The following is a 20,257-nucleotide window of genomic DNA, read 5'->3' as shown; positions in this document are numbered from 1 at the left end:
TTTACCATTTCCTCCGAAGACATGAATGTCAAGTTGCTCAAGCAGGTACATGACGAAAGTGTTAATCTGAGGGAGCAGCCCAATGAAGAAGATGATGGGAAAGCACAGGGTGAAAACTGTAGAGAGAGAGAGAAAGAGAGAGAGATAATGTAAAGCTGGAGTATTAAGTCTCATCACATCAGCAGGATTTTCTCGGTACTCAGCTCTGGAATGTCTTTCCATTTTTATAGTAATTCTGAGAAAAACAATACAGCATGCAGATTTAAATAAAAGAGCAAAACAATAACCGCTGCATATTCATCTGCTGGGAATTTATGTCCTTGCTCACCAATGAGGAGATCCCGCGCCTGAGACAGCAGGACAGAGCTGGTGAGAGCGATTCCATACAGAGACACTGCAGTGGAGCTGCTGTTTACACTCCCATAGTGCAACAGCCAGATTAGCCCACAGCACAGACAGAAATACACAGGCCTGCTGTAAGCGATGATTCGATTATGACCCTAAACAAACATGCACAGAAGGGAGAGAAAAACATTCTTCGAACTTAGACCCCCAATCTGTCATTTAACTTGTTCAATAACAAGTAATGCATTTTCTGTAATTAATCGCAAGTTATTAAGTTAGGTGCTATTAATTACATGGCATACACTACCAGTCAAAAGTTTTTGAACAGTAAGTCTCTTCTGCTCACCAAGCCTGCATTTATTTGATCCAAAGTACAGCAAAAACAGTACAATTTTGAAATATTTTTTTTATTTAAAATAACTGTTTTCTATTTGAATATATTTTAAAATGTAATGTATTCCTGTGTTTTCAATGAACTTTTAGCATCATTACTCCAGTCACATGACCCTTCAGAAATCATTCTAATATTCTAATTTGCTGCTCAAAAAACATTTATTATTATTATGTTGAAAACAGCTAAGTATATTTTTTTCAGGTTTATTTAATGAATAGAAAGCATTAAATATATCTAAAATAGAAATATTTTGTAACATTCTAAATGTCTTTATCATCACTTTTGAACAATTTAAAGCATCCTTGCTAAATAAAAGTATTAATTTCTATAATTTCTTCCTTAAATAGTAAAAATATTTCAAGATTTTACTGTTTTTACTATACTTTGGAACAAAAAAAGGCTTGGTGAGCAGAAGAGACTTCTTTAAAAACATTAAAAATGTTACTGGTAGTGTATATAATTATGACAATACAACAAATGGTTGAGGGCAGTATGACTTAAACGTTTTTGAAAGAAGTAATTTTTTCTAATCAAGACTGCCTTTATTTCATCAATAAATGGTAAAAACAATAATACTGTTCAATATTACTGTTTCTGTTTTAATATATTTTAAAAAGTAACTTAATTTCATGTGATAGCAAAACAGAATTTTCAGTCACATGATCTTTCAGAAGTCATTCTAATATGATGATCTGGTGCTCAAGAAATATTCTTCTAATTTGCAATGTGGAAAACGGTTGTGCTTAATTTTGTTAACTGTTTAGTTAGCATTATTATACAAAACATCATCTTTTGTGTTCAGCAGAAAAAAAAAAAATCAAGTGTCAACATTGAATGATTTTTCCAGCACTAATTTACATGCTTTTAGCTTATTGTAATTATGTGTGTTATTGTATTTGAATGTGTGCGTTACTCACATGTCGGGGTGATGAAGAGTCAGGTTGGACACTCTAATTTAACAAGAGAAAAAAAAATGTTCATTAAAAATAATTAATTTGATCAATGTATATTTGTAGAGTGTGTGATTCTCACCTTCAGTAATGAGTACTGGCAACTGGCAATAACGAGGCAGAACTGAAAGACCCAAATGTCAGTGAAGAACCCATTAACTAGCAGCACAGAACCCAGGAAGGCCACGAGAACCGCCAGAGCCACTGAGAGCACATTCTCTAGAACCTCTCGGTTCCTGACAGACACATGCAGCACCATCAGTATATAAGCTAAGACACATCAGTAATACACATTAACATCTGCGTTTGTGTGTACCTGTCGAAGAGGGCAAGTAGTGTGAGTCTGTCAAAGTGCAGCCCGACCCACATGTACGGCAGCAGCCAGAGGCGGTAGTACTGCTTGGTTTTGTGTGGGTGCGTGTGGTGTGAGTGTGTGCGATTATGCGTGGAGTCCTGTGTGCAGTGCGGTGCTTCCTGCAGGTCAGGACTCCCGTCCACATCGTGCTGTTCCAACAGCTCTGGGTCCATAGACAGCAGACGATTCAGACGCATCTGAGGAAATGAGAACTAAGCCAGGGTCAGTTTACACACACACACACACACACACACACACACACACTAAGCTCATTGTCTCTACTGTGCTGCTTCTCACACAAGAGCTTTTGTGTGCAATGTATAATCTCATACTATATGTCCATGTATTTCCTCACAGTCTGTCGCTGAATTATATCTCAGAGTGTTTGCATAAAGAAAACAATCAGCACTTTATGTGTGTTAGTGTGTGTATTCGGTAGCACTCACCAGGTCATGAGGGTAAAAACGAACTGAGGTAGAACTGGAGAGGTGAGAGTCTGTTTCCCTGTTGAGAGAAAGACTTTGTTAGCATTAAGAATGTTCAACAAAGGATTCTGGGTTCTGGTGGTACATGTGCTGTTGCAGTTAACTAAAACTAAAACCATCATTTTACTTAAATATAAAATTAATACAGTTTTGCTTAAACTTATTTTATTTCAGTTAGTGGCCAAGGCAATATTTCTCATTTTCATTTAGTTTAACTTGATGTGCTAAAATAACTAAAACTGAAATATAAATTAAAGGATCAGTTAACTTTCAGAATAAAAATGTCCTAATAATTTACTCACTTCCATGTCATCCAAAATGTTCATGTCTTTTTTTCTTCAGTCAAAAAAACCTTTTTTAGGAAAATATTCCAGGATTCCAGTGGACTTCAAATGGGAGCCAACGGTTTGAAGGTCCAAATTGCAAAATGAGTATTTGTAGTTAAAAAAGTATAAAAATGCTTTTTCTTTTTTTAGAAAATGACTTATTTCTCAGCTGGGATCATGTAGAGCCCTTTTGAAGCTGCACTGAAACTGCAATTTGGACCTTCAACCCACTGATCCCCATTGAAGTCCAATTTATAAACAAAAATCCTGCAATGTTTTCCTCAAAAACCTTATTTTCTTTTTAACTGAAGAAAGAAAAACATGAACAGCTTGAATGACAAAGGGGTGAATAAATGATCAGAAAATGTTTATTTCCAAAATGAACTAATCCTTTAATAGAAACTATACAGACATGCAATAAAAATGACAAAACACAAAGCAAAATGAATACAACTTGAACTAAAAATGAAAAAGTAAATATGTTAAAAATAAAAAAATACTACTAATTATAATAGTATCACACTAACAACATTGGCCGTAAACTCACCAGAGGTTGTTGGATGCTCGCCTGGTTGCGGGTTCAAAGTTCACCAGGGACATGTCACATCCTCCGACTTCATAGAGAGGTGGGGTCAGCTTCCCTGAGTCACACAAACACAAAAGGGGTCAGGGGTCACATAGCAGACATCACACATTAGTGTGACACTTAAGCCTTTTTTTGCCACAGACAGGACACTGACCCCCTAATATCTGCTGGTCTGCACTAAGTAAAGTTTTCAGAACAATAAAACCTCAATCTCTCAAGACAGATGCTAACAAAATTAAAGCTGTCTAAACTGAAAACACCCAACTTCTGTGTATGCTGCATTGCACAGTGGTCATAAAAGCTGTACTTTTCCTATCTTTCTATAATAAAACCATTTTATACCAGTTATGCATTACATGTGGCAGATGATTGCTATGACATTAATTACTTAGTTCAATGACATTTAAATGACAAGTTTTGGGTTGGTAAGATTTTTTCATGTTCTTGAAAGAAGTGTTATGCTCACTAGGGCTGTATTTGTTTAATGAAAAATACAGTAAAAACAGCAATATTGTGAAATATTACAATTTACTGCTTAATATAAAAATATTGAATTATGAATAAAACGTTTAAAAAATCATTTATTAATGTCACTTTCAAATAATATATAATGCATCCTTTCTCAATAAAAGTATCAATTTCTTTTTAAAGAAATTTAAATGGTAGTGTATGTCCAATGTATTATGCAATATTGCAAAAACAAAAGTAAATAGAACGACTTGTTAAAGTGTGTGTTAAAATGTTTTTCAAATTAGGAATATGACATCTTAGTTGGAAGGGAGTAGGAGAGAAAATTACAGCTACATCACACCCTAAGAAATTCTTAGTGTAATATTGCTGCAAGAATAAAATTTCTTGACAAAATTAGAAAAGTTAACTCTAGACAGCCTGTTACAACATTAATTGTTATGGTTTCCACACTTAATACAGGCCAAAATATGCAGTGATTAGACGAAATAAAAAAACACATTCAGACAAAATCAAAAACGCATGTTAAAATTGAAGGGATAGTTCACCCAAAAATGAAAATTCTGTAATTAATTACTCACTCTCATGTCATTCCAAACCCATAAGAGCTTTATTTTTTGGTGAACTATCCTTTTAATGCCAAATTAATACATAAGATACAATTAATACATACAATAAAATTAATACATGCATGTGAGTTCATTGATTGTCCTCCATGAGATCAAAGTTAATACCAGACCTAAAGAATACTTTGTTTACAGATGCATTTTTTAAATTTTCGTATTTTAGGCCTGAATGAGCCTCATAAACTCTTGCCTTTATCTGTTCAAAAACAAAAGATATTTATAGACATCTAGATGCACTATTGATCACAAGCATGCTCCTCGACCGGAAGCAAACCTTAACCGCAGCAGTGGGAGTGCATCAATACCTCTAGACCCCCAGGGAAGAGTTTGACTGACCAAAGAAAGACTACGTCACATGTACATGCATGCAAAATCAAATATAAGATCATACAGTGTAATTGGTGTGGTTCCAAACACAAATACATTCAGAAAAATCAGTAAACTGATCAAGACTAATTCCCACAGCCACAACCTGTCAATCTGAGAAAAACTTACAGATGCACACCGACTGAATATTCAAACCAGACAACGACATGCAAATGGAATGTGATAAGAAACAGCACACAGGTGTGACAAATTGTGAGACAGACAGTATGCAAGTGTGAGACACACAGCATGCAAATATAACAGGCAGGTGTGATGATAACAAGATGATTTGACAGACAGCAGGCAATTTTACAGTGCATACCAAATTCATCCTGCAGGCTGGCCACGCCCACAGTGGACGCCTTATCCGGACAGCCCTCCAGTTGCGCACTTCCATTCCTGACCAGCAGGGAGGCGCTAGTGCTCAATACCGTCACCTGAGACGGTGTGCGGGATGGCTGACCTCTGACCTGTGACCCTGAAGCTTGAGATACCTGACTCAGAGCTTCCTGCAGACTGGAGGAGCAGAAATACGCAAGATTCGGAATGAGTAACAGACTGCGGTTGTGGAACACAGGGATGGGAAATTAGGTCATGTTGTCAACTTTAGTACTCGACAAAGGAGTTAATGGAGTACTCAGTGAGTACCGTTTGATGATAATGTTGCACCTGTGCTGTTATTGTTAACTACAACTAAAACTATTCAAATAGTTTTTGGTTATTTGATAATAAACAAAACAAATTTTAGAATAAAAATTACTAAATTAAAACTAACTGAAAACAGCTAATTTAAAATACTAATAAATTATATAATTGTACACTACTAGTCATTAGTTTTTTAAAGAACTCTCTTCTGCTCACCAAGCCTGCATTCATTTGATCCAAAGTACAGCAAAAACAGTACAATTTTGTAATATTTTTACTATTTTTTCTATTTGAATATATTTTAAAATGTAATTTATTTCTGGAATGAAAGCAACATTTTCATCAACATTACTCCAGTCTTCAGCGTCACATGATCCTTAAGAAATCATTCTAATATGCTGATTTGCTGTTCAAGAATCTATTATTATTATTATTTATCATCATTTTTTTCAGGTTTCTTTGATGAATAAAAAGATCCAAAGATCAGCATTTATCTGACATAAAAAGCGTTTGTTACATTAAACACTATACCAATGAAAGAAATTATAGAAATGAATACTTTTATTTAGCAAGGATACTTTAAATTGATCAAAAGTGATGATAAAGGCGTTTATAATGTTACAAAAGATTTCTATTTCAGATAAATGCTGTTCTTCTGAACTATTTATTCATCAAAGAAACCTGAAAAAAAAATCTACTCAGCTGTTTTTAATATAAGTATAATGAATGTTTTTGAGCAGCAAATCAGAATATTAGAATGATTAGGATTATAATCATGTGACTGGAGTAATGACGCTAAAAATTTTGCTTTAAAATCACAGAAATAATTTACATTTTAAAATATATTTAAATAGAAAACAGTTATTTTAAATAGTAAAACTATTTACAATTTTACTGTTTTTGCTGTACTTTTGATCAAATGAATGCAGGCTTGGTGAGCAGAAGAGACGTCTTTTAAAAAAAAAACATTTAAAATCTTACTGTTCAAAAACTTGAACTTGACTGGTAAGGTATGTCATGTAATTAATAGCACCTAACATGATAAATTGTGATTAATTACAGAAATTGCATTACTTATAGTTGAACATAAATACATTTTAAGTTAAATGAAGTCTAAGTTTGGAGATGCAATGTTTTTCTCTATACTAAAACAACACTGAATACTAGTATACTCAGTATGAACAGTACTTGTGCCCATCCATACAGTAAGAGTAAGCATGTGTGTGTTTGTGTATATAAAGATAAGGCAGACAAAAACAGAACAAGATGCTGGAAGGAAGTGCAAGGTCACATTTTAGAGAGAAAAACAGACAGATGGCTGTGATAGACAGTGGAATAGGGATTCTGAAGGTGTTATGAGAGCTGACAGGAAGTGTAAAATGAGAGGGGTGCTGAACGGGAAGAGAAGAGGATGAGTATTCTGATTTCACCGCCAGAAAAAGCAAGAGCGTTTGAGGTTTGTGTGTGTGTGTGTGTGTGTGTGTGTGTGTGCAAACAGAAAACTACCAGATAAAAACTGAGTGAGAGTAAATAGATGGCTTTGTTCACGATGCACAAAAATCCAATTTGTTTTTTAAATCTGATCTTGCAAATTACAAAATCAGATGCGTTTATTTGTTGTTGCTTAATTATCCGGTCACTCAGGCAACCGACTAGTTAGTTTTGGATATTTTGTTCTGCACACTCCTAATATCTACATTAGTTGTCATAGTAATGACATAAGCATCAGCAAAACAAGTGGAATAAGAGAGTTGCTGACTGTCGTTTTGGAAAGAGATGACGGAAAATTGGAAAAATGCTGAACTCATCAGTGCAGCAGTAGAGGCATCACTGTGTTTACACATTCATTTGGATGTGTGTAAAACATACACTGGCTTGTATATTCACCATTCAAAGAAAGTAAATGCCACAATCATTTTAATATGCTGGTTTGGTGCTCAAGAAACATCTGCTATTGTTGCTACATAATTGCTATCCTTAAAAATTGTTGTGCTGCTTAAAGGGATAGTTCACTCAAAAATAAAAATTTGATGTTTATCTGCTTACCCCCAAGGGCATCCAAGATGTAGGTGACTTTGTTTCTTCAGTAGAACACAAACAAAGATTTTTAACTCAAACCGTTGCAGTCTGGTATAGTCATTATAATGGCAGTGGATGGGCACCAAACCTTTATAAAAAAAAAAAAGAAAAGAAAAGAAAAAAAAAAACATGCACAGACAAATCCAAATTACACCCCGCGGCTCGTGACGATACATTGATGTCCTAAGACACGAAACGATCGTTTTTTGCGAGAAACTGAACGGTATTTATATCATTTTTTACCTTTGATACACAGCAATGTCCAGCTATCCTGTGTGTAGCGGCTATTCAAAACGGTAATTACATGCGCTTATCCTGATTGTTCAGACTGATTTAAAGCTAATAGATTTCGTTTGCTTGCGTGAACTCATCCGGGTCTGTTGACTTTTCACCGATTTCCCCTTCCAGCGGACATGAGCGTGTACACAGGTAACGCGTCAGATGCTGAGCGCTCGCTCAGGACAGCTGGACATGGCTGTGTATCAAAGGTAAAAAATTATATAAATACTGTTCAGTTTCTTGCAAAAACAGATCGTTTCGTGTCTTAGGACATCAATGTATCGTCACGAGCTGCAGGGTTTAATTTGGATTTGTCTGTGCATGTTTTTTTTTTTATGACTACCAGACTGCAACGGTTTGAGTTAAAAATCTTTGTTTGTGTTCTACTGAAGAAACAAAGTCACCTACATCTTGGATGCCCTGGGAGTAAGCAGATAAACATCAATTTTTAATTTTGGGGTGAACTATCCCTTTAATATTTTTGTGGAAACTGTCATACATTTTTTGGAATCTTTGACGAATAGAAAGTTCAAAAGAACAGGAAGAATTTTTTTTTTGTAATAAAGGGGATAAAGGGATAGTTTACCCAAAAATGTAAATTTGATTTTTATCTGCGCATCCCCAGGGGATCCAAGATGTAGGTGACTTTGTTTCTTCAGTAGAACACAAACGAATATTTTTAACTCAAACTGTTGCAGTCTGTCAGTCATATAATGGCAGTCAATGGGACCCACGGCTTTGAAAGTCAACCAAATTAAACCCTGCGTCTCGTGACAATACATTGAGGTCTTAAAACACAAAATAATTATTTCAATTATTATTTTTTACCTCTGAACCACCACAATGTCCAACTGTCCTGAGCGCATTCACAACAGTCGGTGCGGGACGTGCTCTGGCATAGTAGATAGAAAGCAATCTGTTGCGCGTATACGTCACTCATTGTTGTCAAAATGTTAATTACTTGTGTTTATCCTGATTTTTGCAACCGATTAAAAACGAAAAGATAACGTTTGCTTCTGTGAACTCATCCGGGAGTGTTGACTTTTCACCAACTCCCAACTTTTGAGCCTGATCGACTGAAGTTATGGTTGCTTGCTCTTCGCCACGTGCCAGCTGTTGTGAACGTGCTCAGGACAGTTGGATATTGCGGTGGATCAGAGGTAAAAAAATGATATAAATACTGTTCAGTTTCTTGCACAGACCATTTGTTTCGTGTGTTAAGACCTCAATGTATTGTCACAAGCTGCAGGGTTTAATTGGTTTTGTCTGTGTTTGTTTTTTGATTCTCAAAGCCGTGGATCCCACTGACTGCCATTATATGACTGACGGACTGCAATGGTTTGAGTTAAAAATCTTTGTTTTGTTCAACTAAAGAAACAAAGTCACCTACATCTTGGATGCCCTGGGGGTAAGCATTTTTGGGTGAACTATCCCTTTAAAGTCTCTAGTGTTATTTTTGATCAAATTAATGCACATTTGCTGAATAAAAGTATTAATTTCTTTAAAAAACAAAACAAAAAACAATTAGAATAACCCTAAACTTTTGAATGGTAGTGTGTGGATTTGGTTTGGATCAGGTTTGTAAAACTAAATCTCCATGTGGTTTTTGCTAACAACGAGAGTTAACTTAGAGTTAGTTAACTGAAAGCATTATGATACTTCAAGAGGGACAGACATGCCCTGGGCCTGATGATGAACAAAGCACTCAAACACTCTCTCTTCATCTGAAGCCGTCAATGATGGCAAGGATGACTGTGTCTGGGGGTTATGGAAAGATTTAGTATGTGAGAGAAGGACGCAGTGACTGAAACTCTTCAGGATACAGTAGTAGAGACTCCAGAATCAGTGTGTGACAGTGAGGGTAAAGTTAGAGACCATGTGACGTGGTTTATCAGAACAGGACAAAATATGTGAAAGCACAGGAAAGACTTAAAAAAATAGACACTGAAAAAAAAAATAAACACAAGTACGGAAACAACTCATGCAAGAACAAAAAAAGACTTGAATAGCATGGAAAGCCAAACGTGCAAGAACGAGAAAAGAAAAGAAAGAGATCAGCTTGGGCTTCTCTGAACATGGCTTTTAGGTCCGTACAGTAGTAAGAAAAGGGTAGCAAGCAAATTAAAGATTCAATTTCATGCGATGCCCCAGAAAAGTGTGGAAATTACAGTTAAAGGTGTGTAAGCAAAAGAGGAAGGAGGTGAAACGTGCTGATGAGAATATTAAAGTGGACATCAGCACAGGTGAGTCAAAGCTGGTGCTCTGCAACCGTTCAATCGCTCCCCGGGAGTGTCGTACCTGAGTGGGGATCCGATGAGAGAGGTGGGGGGTGTGGAGTTACTTCCTGCGTTGTGCCGTCTACGCACCGCTTGCCGACGAAACGTACTACGCTCTCGGCGAAACGTGACTGTGTCGTCGTTCCCTGGGGCTGCCGTAAGAAGACAAAGACAGGAGGGCCAGCAAAAATGAGCTTTCATTGAAGTAGAAACATGCAATGCTGCATGCAAGACCAGTGTAGACACAAGAATATCAAACACACCAATTAAAAACAGATGCAAAATGTCTGCAAAAAAACCTTGAATTTAAGAATTAATAATATATATATATATATATATACACACATACATATATATATATATATATATATATATATACACACACACACATATATACAGTGGTATGCGAAAGTTTGGGAATTCCTTGTAGAATCTGTGAAAAATGAATAGTTTTAACAAAATAAGAGTGATCATACAAAATGCATGTTATTTTTTATTTAGTACTGTCCTGAGTAAGATATTTTACATCAAAGATGTTTACATATAGTCCACAATACAAAATAATAGCTGAAAAGCTTATTTTGTATTTGCAAACATTTTAACCTTACAGTAGTACTCAACACTGATTACTACAGACTTTCAAAATAATTTATCACTTGAATTATGATTATAAAAATCTCATTTTAAAGTACAGCCACCACACAATTAGACTTTAGCAGCTCTGTTTTTACTTTGAGATCGTTCTGAGGTTAAATATAGATTTAAAATCATAACAATATATTTATTTTGTAATTATAAACATAACAAATATGAAAAATAATACTTCTCTCTAAAGAAATTTTAAGTAAATATATTCAAGTCAATACGTTTTTCTCCAGTGTTTTTCCATCTTAAGTTGTAAAAACATACCTAGCCATGTTATGGCCTATTTATCTTTCAATAAAATGTCTAAAAATGTATGCCCTTAAAGTTGTGGCAGTTTTTTCCCTGTGCAATCAAATATCTATCTATCTACAGTCAAACCAAAAATTATTCAGACACCAGATATCCTTTTTTTATATTTTTTTACTAGTGGGTGCAGGACACTATAGCTCATTTATCTAAGTAAGGATCTATCTATCATTGGGCCATTAAACAATGCCATCAAATTTTTGCTGAACATGGCACAGCCAAAGGCAATAATTTAAAGAAACGTACTTAGAAATTTGCATACAACATATTGTGATTAAAAGAAAATTCAAGGTAATGTGTTTCCAACTAGACTACGTGTTTCCAGTAATAAATGCATAATATCTGCTTTGTCCTCTTTCTACATCCAGATGGTTAATCGCATTGCCTTTGCAAGCAGTTTTAAACATGGACTTTAACTGCACTCTCCCACTGTGGATGAACTTTGACTTTATCTGATGACTTATCACTGGAAGTAAAACTTTATTACTACAATAAAACAGTCTAAACAATCTAATGCTGGACCTAAAGGGCTGTAACCCAACACAAAAAGGTTTACTCTAAAACAATGCTTTTGCTATGTTCAGACTAGTTAATCTGTGAGTAATAAGCCTTAATAGAAGATGCCAAAATCATGACAAAGAGAATTAGACAATGCTCCCCCAAACATGATCCAGTCACTTGTGCTGTGGAATAAACATCACATCAGAAAAGCACAGGGCTAAAATTTCAAACACAGATGGAGAATGGAGAAAGAGGTCCATTTCAAAACATCTGACCACAAGTGTTTAGCGGTGGATAAATAGGGGCCAAAATGTTTTATCATTACTGAATCCACATGCACACTGCAATTCACCTTCATACAAGCAAACCTTGCATGAGGACTGCATGATCACTGTGGACCAAAGGAAAGAACAAACCCTGCAGATCTCCTATATATAGGCTCAACAGGCTGTCAGAGTAAGTCTTCAGTAATTCTGCAGGGGTTTGTGGGTCACAGCTGCACTGGAAAAACACGCTACATGTACATCTACTAGCTTCTGGGCAAAGCTTGTTTATCTGATCGGCTACATTCTGCTGAAAAACATCCATCTGAGCACTGGCCTGCTGCAGACCTCAGATGTCTAGCACTTCAGACTGATCTCAGAATGAGATCAATACTTACAGGCATAGTTCACCCATAAATGGAAATTCTGTCATTATTTACTCACACTCATGCAATTTCAATCCTCTATGATTTGCTTTCTTTTCATCCTGGGCAGAATGTTGTACACTGTTTGTCATACACTGAAAGTGAATGGTGACCAATAGTGTCAAGCATCTTTGTCAACCAATAGGGCTGGGTAAAAAAATGGATTTCTCGATTTTAATTGAACCTCATTTTTACGAAACGATATAGATTCTTAAAGGAACACTCCACTTTTTTTTGGAAATAGGCTCATTCTCCAACTCCCCCCAAGTTAATAAGTTGATTTTTACCGTTTTGAAATCCATTCAGCTGTTCTGGCGATATCACTTTTAGCATAGCTTAGCATAGATCATTGAATCCTATTAGACCAATAGCATCGCGTTCAAAAATGACCAACGAGTTTCCATATTTGTTGTATTTAAAACTTGACTCTTCTGTAGTTATATCGTGTACTAAGACCGGTGGAAATGCAAAGCTGCGAGTTTCTAGGCTGATAAGATTAGGAACTACACTTCCATTCCGGCGTAATAGTCAAGGAAGTTTACTTCGGCGTAATAGTCAAGGAAGTTTACTTTACTAGTTCATTGAAAAAACTTGCAATACTTGTAATGCATTACCCCCAACACGGGTATTGTAGTACCAACAGATTCTCAGATGTATATTTTACAGCATTAGTTAAAATTTGCCATGTACTGAACCTGATATATATATCCAAAATAACTGATAATGAATTGAATCGAAAGCTTGTAAAACATAATCGAATCGTGAAATTTGCATCAAAACCCAGCCCTACCAATCGCCATCAGTTACAAATCGTGATGTACTATTGACTCTTTGCATTACTGATGTCACCCCTGCCAGGCCACATCTCGTCATGCCATATTTTAATATGCAAACATAAATGAGATAGGAAAAGGAATAAAGACGTAGTGGCATTAAATTGAAATTATCCATGAAATATGTTTCACTTTTTACCTTATTTTTTAAATCAAAATGTCATAACTCAATCTTCCATTGAAAAATCTCTGGTGACGTATACCCGACTTCTTCAATTATTCAGTTTGCTTAAACCCCACCCCTTCTTGCAACCCAACTGCAAGCTTGCATTCAGATCTGCCGCCATCCAATCAACAACCAATGGAATGAAGTCCCCATCCTACAATTTTTTCTTTTTCACTAATCTATTTCATTCAGATGTGTCATAACATAAAAGAAATGACATGTCCTTTAAGCCTGTTCCTGACACAAACCTGTCATATGGCTTGGATATTTTATGTTTTTATAATTGTTGAACCTTGGACAGCCCCAGGTCACCACCCTCTTCCAATGTATGCAAAAGAGCAGCTTTTTGCACTTCATAGAAGCACATAAACAGATTTGGAATGACATGAGAGTAAGTAAATAATGACAGAACTTTTATTTCTAGGTGAACTACTTCTTTAATCATCTCACGGCCCTTAGCGAATAAGTGCATGTACAAACTCACATTACTGCGTGCTCACCTCGAGATCCTGTTGTGGCGTCTTGTGTATGACTAAGGGAAATAGGGCAGGGCAGACTGTTTCTGGATCGGGTCACTGACTCAAGCTGGGAGGCCCTTCCCAGCAGGGAAGCCGCATCCAACACCTCCCCCTCTTTTGCCTCCAGGTCCGACTTGGAGGTGGTAAGGGGTCTGGAACTTGCTGGTGCCCCCAAATGGTGGGGGTCATTAAGGCAAGCAGTAGTGCTGCTGTCCAGGCTCAAGACCCGGGCATGAGTTTTGGCGCTGCCTGTACTTGGAGTACGCCGTGAAGCTTTGCGTTTGCCCTTCTCCTTGTCCTTCTCCCGTTCCCTATCTTTGTCCTTCTGACCATGGGTTTGCACGGCATTCATTTTGGCCCGTAGTGAGGGGCCACGGCGATCCTCGGGAGAGGGGCAGGAGTGGGGTGTGCTGGATGAGGAGTCTGTGCTGAGCTGGTGGGTGGAGTGTAGGCTGGAGGTACAGCTAAGTTCGCTCTGATCACTGGAGTCTTCCTCTCCTTTCATGAACACTGCAGAGCGAGGCTTTGCCATCCCACGTCCACAAATGTATTCCCGGTGTCTGCTGGCGTCAAAACTGCTTGCGCGCTGCTTACCGCTGCGTCGCCGGCCACTACGGCTGGCGGCAGACGAGGAGGCAGCCCGGTGAACAAGATTGGCTGTTTTAGGACGCACTTTGTCTGGTTCTGCCTCCTGGTGCTGGTGGGCAAGACCAGCAGAGACATCTACGCTAGTCCTTGATGCTGCCTCCACAGTTCCCTCCCCCTGTTGGCCCTCTGAGTTTGCGGGTTTGGGAGCTTCACCGACGGGCAATTTGGTAGCAAGTTCGTTGGCATGGGGGTTTTTATTAGCCTCCCCCGAGGCCACATTAGAGTTACGTGGGTCGCCATTTACCTTCTCGTCCCCGGACAACGACAGTAGGCTCTCTACATGCGTGGAGCTGGTCTGCTCGCTGTGCAGGCTACTCAAAGTACTGTTAGTATCCCGGTCCGTCCCACTACAGTAGCTCTCAGTGGAGCCGCTACTGCGTGTGCTCAAACTCCTCAAACTTTCAGCACTCTGTCCTCCTTTTCTTTCCCGACCCCCCTGTACACCTTCTGACTGGTACAACCCAGATCCCCCTTCCCCAGCACACTCTCCTTCCCCTGTCTCTCGGGAGACTGACCGTGATATCCTGCGGCGTTCCTTCAGATGATATCTGTGACATTCCGTTCCTGAAGTGCTGGGAGTTCCAGAGTCTGGCGGCTCAGAGCTCTCTGTCGCCCTCTGTGACCTGGAGGCTTCCATTTCGCAGACAGGATCCAGTCCTCCCCGACGAGGCGGAGGGTACAGGCTGAACTCGGGCAGAGAAGGATCTGGAAAAGCAGATCCCGCAGAACTTGAGGTGCGAGGCAATCCGCGAGGCCGTGACGACTCTTTCCGGAAGGATTGTGAGTGGGTGGAAAGATGGGCAGTAATTTCTGTGTCACAAGAGGACAGGGACTGACTAAAAGGGTGGGGGGTGGAGCCATAAAGGTCCTGAGCCAATGAGGTTGATGGCTGCATGGAGGCAAAAGAGTCATTGGAGACGAGGCAGAACATCTTTGGGTCTGACATCAAATCTGGAGGGAAAGAAAAATATTTTTTAAAAACGTATATGAAAATTACATCAACTTAGAGTGTGTTCATGATACATTTGGTCCTGGTCTGCTTAGTGTTCACACTGGCATTTTTGACAGCGACCCTTAAGGTACAGAACCTACAGGCAAAGTGATACGGTCACAACCTGATTGGTCAGGTTGAATGACGTATATTTTGAAGCACATGCAAACTCACAAAGAGCTCATAAAAGGCACTTTACCTCCTTTGTTGCTCCACGTTTGCCCTCTGCTCATTTTGCTTTAGATACACCACCTATTCCCTTTCTGAAATCATGTCGCATAGCGTCACATCATTTCTTTCGAGTTTTTGAATCGTTTAGAAGTATTTGGTTCATGTTGCATTCATATTTCATTTGAACCACACAAGAGTTCGTTTGGAAGCGGACCAAGACCCATCTTTTTAGCAGTCTTGGTCAGCATGTTTGAAGCACACCAGGGTTTGAATGGCAGCGTTCACACTTACTCAAATGAACCACACTAACAGAGCAATCGCACCAGAGTTTTTTTTTAATCAAACCAAACATTCCAAGTATGAACACACCTTTAGAGTCAAGATTGACACTAAGTGCATGACAGACATTCCAGGTCTTACTGCAAATGATTTATCAGTGCGTGATGTATTATAAAAACTTTAATGGCTTGCTCTTCCTGTGACTTTCCATTTTTCACTGAAGTCAATTACGATGCGTTGACACTGGCGCGGAGCAAGAGGATGGGAGTGGACGCTTTAAACTCATTCCTATTGGAGTCTAGCAACATGCTTGTGTGATTGTGCAACTGACTGTGGATCTGAGAAAGTGGTCGAAAAGTTCAGAACTGTCAACTTTAGATAAACATCAAGTGAAAATAGCAGTAAGGAGCAGGTTGTGACATTATTCAGGAGCATTTAAAAATATGCAGACTGTGCAGGAGCTTCTGCTGGATTTATTGTGTAAATCATATTGTTTACATATTGCATGCTTTCCCGTTGTTACATATATGTGACCCTGGACCACAAAACCAGATATACAGTCATGGACAAAATTGTTGGCACCCTTGGTAAATATGGGCAAAGAAGGCTGTAAAAATAAATCTGCATTGTTTCTCCTTTAGCTCTTTTAGTCAAAAATTCTGCAAAATTCAAACATTTCATTAAAGTTAAACAATTTAAAGTGAGGTGGAATATAACTTTATGAAAAAATGTTTTTCTCAAATACACCCTGGCCACAATTATTGGCACCCTTAGAAATTCTTATGAGTAAATTATCTCCTAAATATATTTCCATTGAAATTTCCAATTTCTTAACACACCAAGGTGACTGGAAACATGATGTTGTCCAGTCATGACGTCTTGGTGCACAGATGAATAAATATTAGTAACACAAAGCCCAAACCAACCTAATCATTCATCACAATGGGTAAAACCAAAGAATATACTTCTGATGTACAGCAAAAGATTGTTGATCTTTACACAATACAAAGTGGCTTTAAGAAAATACTTAAAACATTAAATATTCTCATTTCCAACATCAGGGTAATAATTAAGAAGTTTTAATGGACTGGAGATGTTAAAAATCTGCTTGAAACATGATGTGTGTCAATATTGTCTTAATGTGCAGCAAAGAGAACAATTTAAGTGGCCAAATACTCTTCAAAGATCACTGATGGAAAATTGCAGAAATCAGTTGAATTTTAGTGTCAGAAAAAAATATAAAAAATAAAGGAAAACTGCACCTCCATCACAACAAGTCATTTCAGACACTGTTCAAGAAACAAATCATCTGCTCTCATGCAAAAACAAACTCCACCATATTAATTTACCATACTGGAACTTCAGCCAGGACTGGCTTTTATTGCCATATGAAATGAGAATTTTTTTTTTGGAGCTAGAACACATTAAAGGTTTGGTGCATTCAGGGATAAAAAAGTGCCCCATGTCCACATTTAAATATATCACCAGATGTTCTTTTTTGTGGACCTAATTTTACACCAAAGGTCCTAGACATCTTGTTCAGATACATGCCATCATGTTTTATATCAAATACCAACAGATAAAAAAAGGTAAAACTGACTTGCTCAGTTAGAAATATTATAATGGATCATGGTTAGATCTTCCGTCACCACATCAAAATCAACACAAAAACTGGTCACTGAACACAAAATCAAGATTCTGCCATAACCATCCCAATTCCCTGACCTGAATCCTATGGAAAATGAGTGGGATAAACTGAAGAAGAGTGAGCACCAACATTTGAAGGATCTGGAGAAATTCTGTATGGAGGAATAGTCTAAAATCACTTGCCATATATTCTCAAACCTCATCAGGCATGAAGGGGAAAAAATCAGAGCTGTTTTTCATGCAAATGGAAGTTGCAGAAAGTTTTGAATACAAGGGTGCCAACAATTATGGCCAGGGTGTATTAGAGAAAACCGTTTATTTCATAATATTATATTCCCCCCACTTAATTTTTTTTTTATTTTTAATGAAATGTTTGAATTTTGCAGATTTTTTGACAAAAGATCAACAGGAGAAACAATGCAGATTTATTTTTACAGCCTTCTTTGCCCATATTTACCAAGGGTGCCAACAATTTTGTCCATGACAACAGTCAAAAATACATTATATGGGCCAAAATGATCGATTTTTCTCTTTAATGGCGAAAATCATTAGGATATTAAGTAAAGATCATGTTCCATTAAGATATTTTGTAAATTTTCTTCTGTAAATATATCAAAACTTATTTTTTTTATTATTAACATGGATAACTAAAAACTTAATTTGGACAACTTTAAAGGCAATTTTCTCAATATTGAGATTTTTTTTGCACCCTCAGATTCCAGAAAAAAAAATTACGGTCCAGGGTCACATACAGTGGGGAAAATAATTATATGATCCCTTGCTGCTTGGGGATGATCTTGTAGCCAATTCCAGCCTTGGACAGCTCTTTGGTCTTGGCCATGGTGGAGAGTTTGGAATCTGATTAATTTGGACAGGTGTCTTTTATACAGGTAACAAGAAGAGATTAGGAGTACTCCTTTTAAGAAAGTGCTCCTAATCTCAGCTCAATACCTGTATAAAAGACACCTGGGAGCCAGAAATATTTGACAGGGGATCAAATACTTATTTTACTCATTAAAATGCAAATCAATTTAGAACTTTTGAAATGCATTTTTAGTTGGTATTCTGTCTCTCACTGTTAAAATTAACCTACCATTAATTGTAGACTAATCATTTCTTTGTCAGTGGGCAAATGTACCAAATCAGCAGGGGAACAAATCATTATTTTTCCCACTGTAGGTTAAATATTGCAGTATGGAAATTTATTGCAAATGAGAACTTGACACTTAAACTGACGCTGTATCTTTACACAGCGCAGGCCATTTGATAAAGTTAATCAATAACCAAATAGCCACTTTTTAATCATTGGATCAATAATGATCCAGCATTGCAGCCCAAACTTTAAGAACAAGCTGCTGTGCTCCATTTATCAGTGTTTTTTTTTTTTCAAGCCAGGAACAAGTCAAAATCTAGTTATGTACATCCCTAATAAACACAAACAGTTTCCAGAGCACTGATGTGGTGTTAAAAACTGCCAAAATCATTTACAACTTCATTACCAAGAACCCATTCTGCACACCATCCAAAACCACACTGTTCATAAAGTGTTTTGCTTATGTGCTTTAGAAAGTCTGAGCCCAGTATGCAGTGCAGTGCTGATGTTATCTCTCTGTGTCATCTTGTTGATCACAAAAAGCTTTTATACTGATCACAAACTTTGGGTTTAGAGAGAAACAGACATCCATTTTCATGTCAGAAAGACCTTTCAGCTCTATATCACAGGTTTTCAATTTCTATTAAACACTTTACAGTTTAATAAAACCGCAGTCAGTAAGAATACAAGCCTAGCCAACCAATTCTCACTTCTGCAAAGGACACAAAGATGTTTTACTGCATGTGTAACACTGAGAAACATTTCCGAACCACGAAAGCACCCCTTTGAAAAAAAAAAAAAGGATACAAGAAAAGATTGGATCTGGATGTTAAATCAATTTGGATGTTAAATGGAAAAAAACAACCTTTAACAGATTTATGAGGATGAGTAAATAATGACAGATTTTTGGGCGGACTTTAGAGTTTCTAGAGACTGATTTGCATTGAATTATACTATAGCTGATGTTAATTAAGATTCACACCTTGGTCCTGACTGCAACTCTGAGCCAAACTCAAACTGATGTCATCGGGAGCCTTTCCAACACCTGCCCCTGCAAACAAACAGAGAGACAGAGAAGGTCAAGTTTTATAACTTATTCATTAACCTAACACATCCGCCCTCTCTCTGTCACTCTCTCTCTCCCACTCACCTTTGCAACTTTATTCAAACACATCCCTGACCTGGCCTGTGCCCGCAGTACTGCAGGTCTTCTGACATATCGCTGCTGTCTGCAGAAAAACTCTTCTCTTTGATCCTAAACACTTCTATTTATAGCTAAGGCAAACCTGGTTCACAACACAGTGTCGTTTGAATTTTAACTACTCAAAAAAGTCATAAGACAACTTCTAGTGAACACTTGAGAACACCCTGTAATGTTCCTGCTGCTGTCATTCGCCTCATCTTAGGCAATAGGGTTGCTATATATATATATATATATATATATATATATATATATATATATATATATATATATATATATATATATATATATATATATATATATATATATATATATATATATATATATATATATATATATATATATATATATATATATATATATATATATATATAATATATATATATATAT

The 20,257-nt window shown here is 37.2% G+C and overlaps 1 protein-coding gene across 2 annotated transcripts in view; it reads right to left on the bottom strand.

Annotated features, from left to right (window-relative positions):
• Positions 1–20,257, bottom strand: part of pcnx1 (pecanex 1) — a 51,481-nt gene that overhangs the window by 19,883 nt on the left and 11,341 nt on the right. Inside the window, exons 5-15 of one of the 2 annotated variants that reach the window (XM_073833782.1) lie at positions 19,649–19,717; positions 13,820–15,436; positions 10,203–10,332; positions 5,224–5,417; positions 3,403–3,496; positions 2,491–2,548; positions 2,006–2,256; positions 1,772–1,925; positions 1,657–1,689; positions 329–500; positions 6–116 (exon numbers count right to left, since the gene is read on the bottom strand). In XM_073833782.1, coding sequence (XP_073689883.1) covers positions 6–116; positions 329–500; positions 1,657–1,689; positions 1,772–1,925; positions 2,006–2,256; positions 2,491–2,548; positions 3,403–3,496; positions 5,224–5,417; positions 10,203–10,332; positions 13,820–15,436; positions 19,649–19,717 — 2,883 coding nt within the window. The remainder of the gene's footprint in view (positions 1–5; positions 117–328; positions 501–1,656; positions 1,690–1,771; positions 1,926–2,005; positions 2,257–2,490; positions 2,549–3,402; positions 3,497–5,223; positions 5,418–10,202; positions 10,333–13,819; positions 15,437–19,648; positions 19,718–20,257) is intronic. The other variant, XM_073833783.1, reaches the window with a different exon arrangement.

Source organism: Garra rufa, chromosome 2 (genome assembly GCF_049309525.1).
Source record: "Garra rufa chromosome 2, GarRuf1.0, whole genome shotgun sequence".
Taxonomy (NCBI): Eukaryota; Metazoa; Chordata; class Actinopteri; order Cypriniformes; family Cyprinidae; genus Garra; species Garra rufa.
The sequence above is the reverse complement of the archived record's forward strand: the minus strand, read 5'-3'. Positions and strand labels throughout refer to the sequence as shown.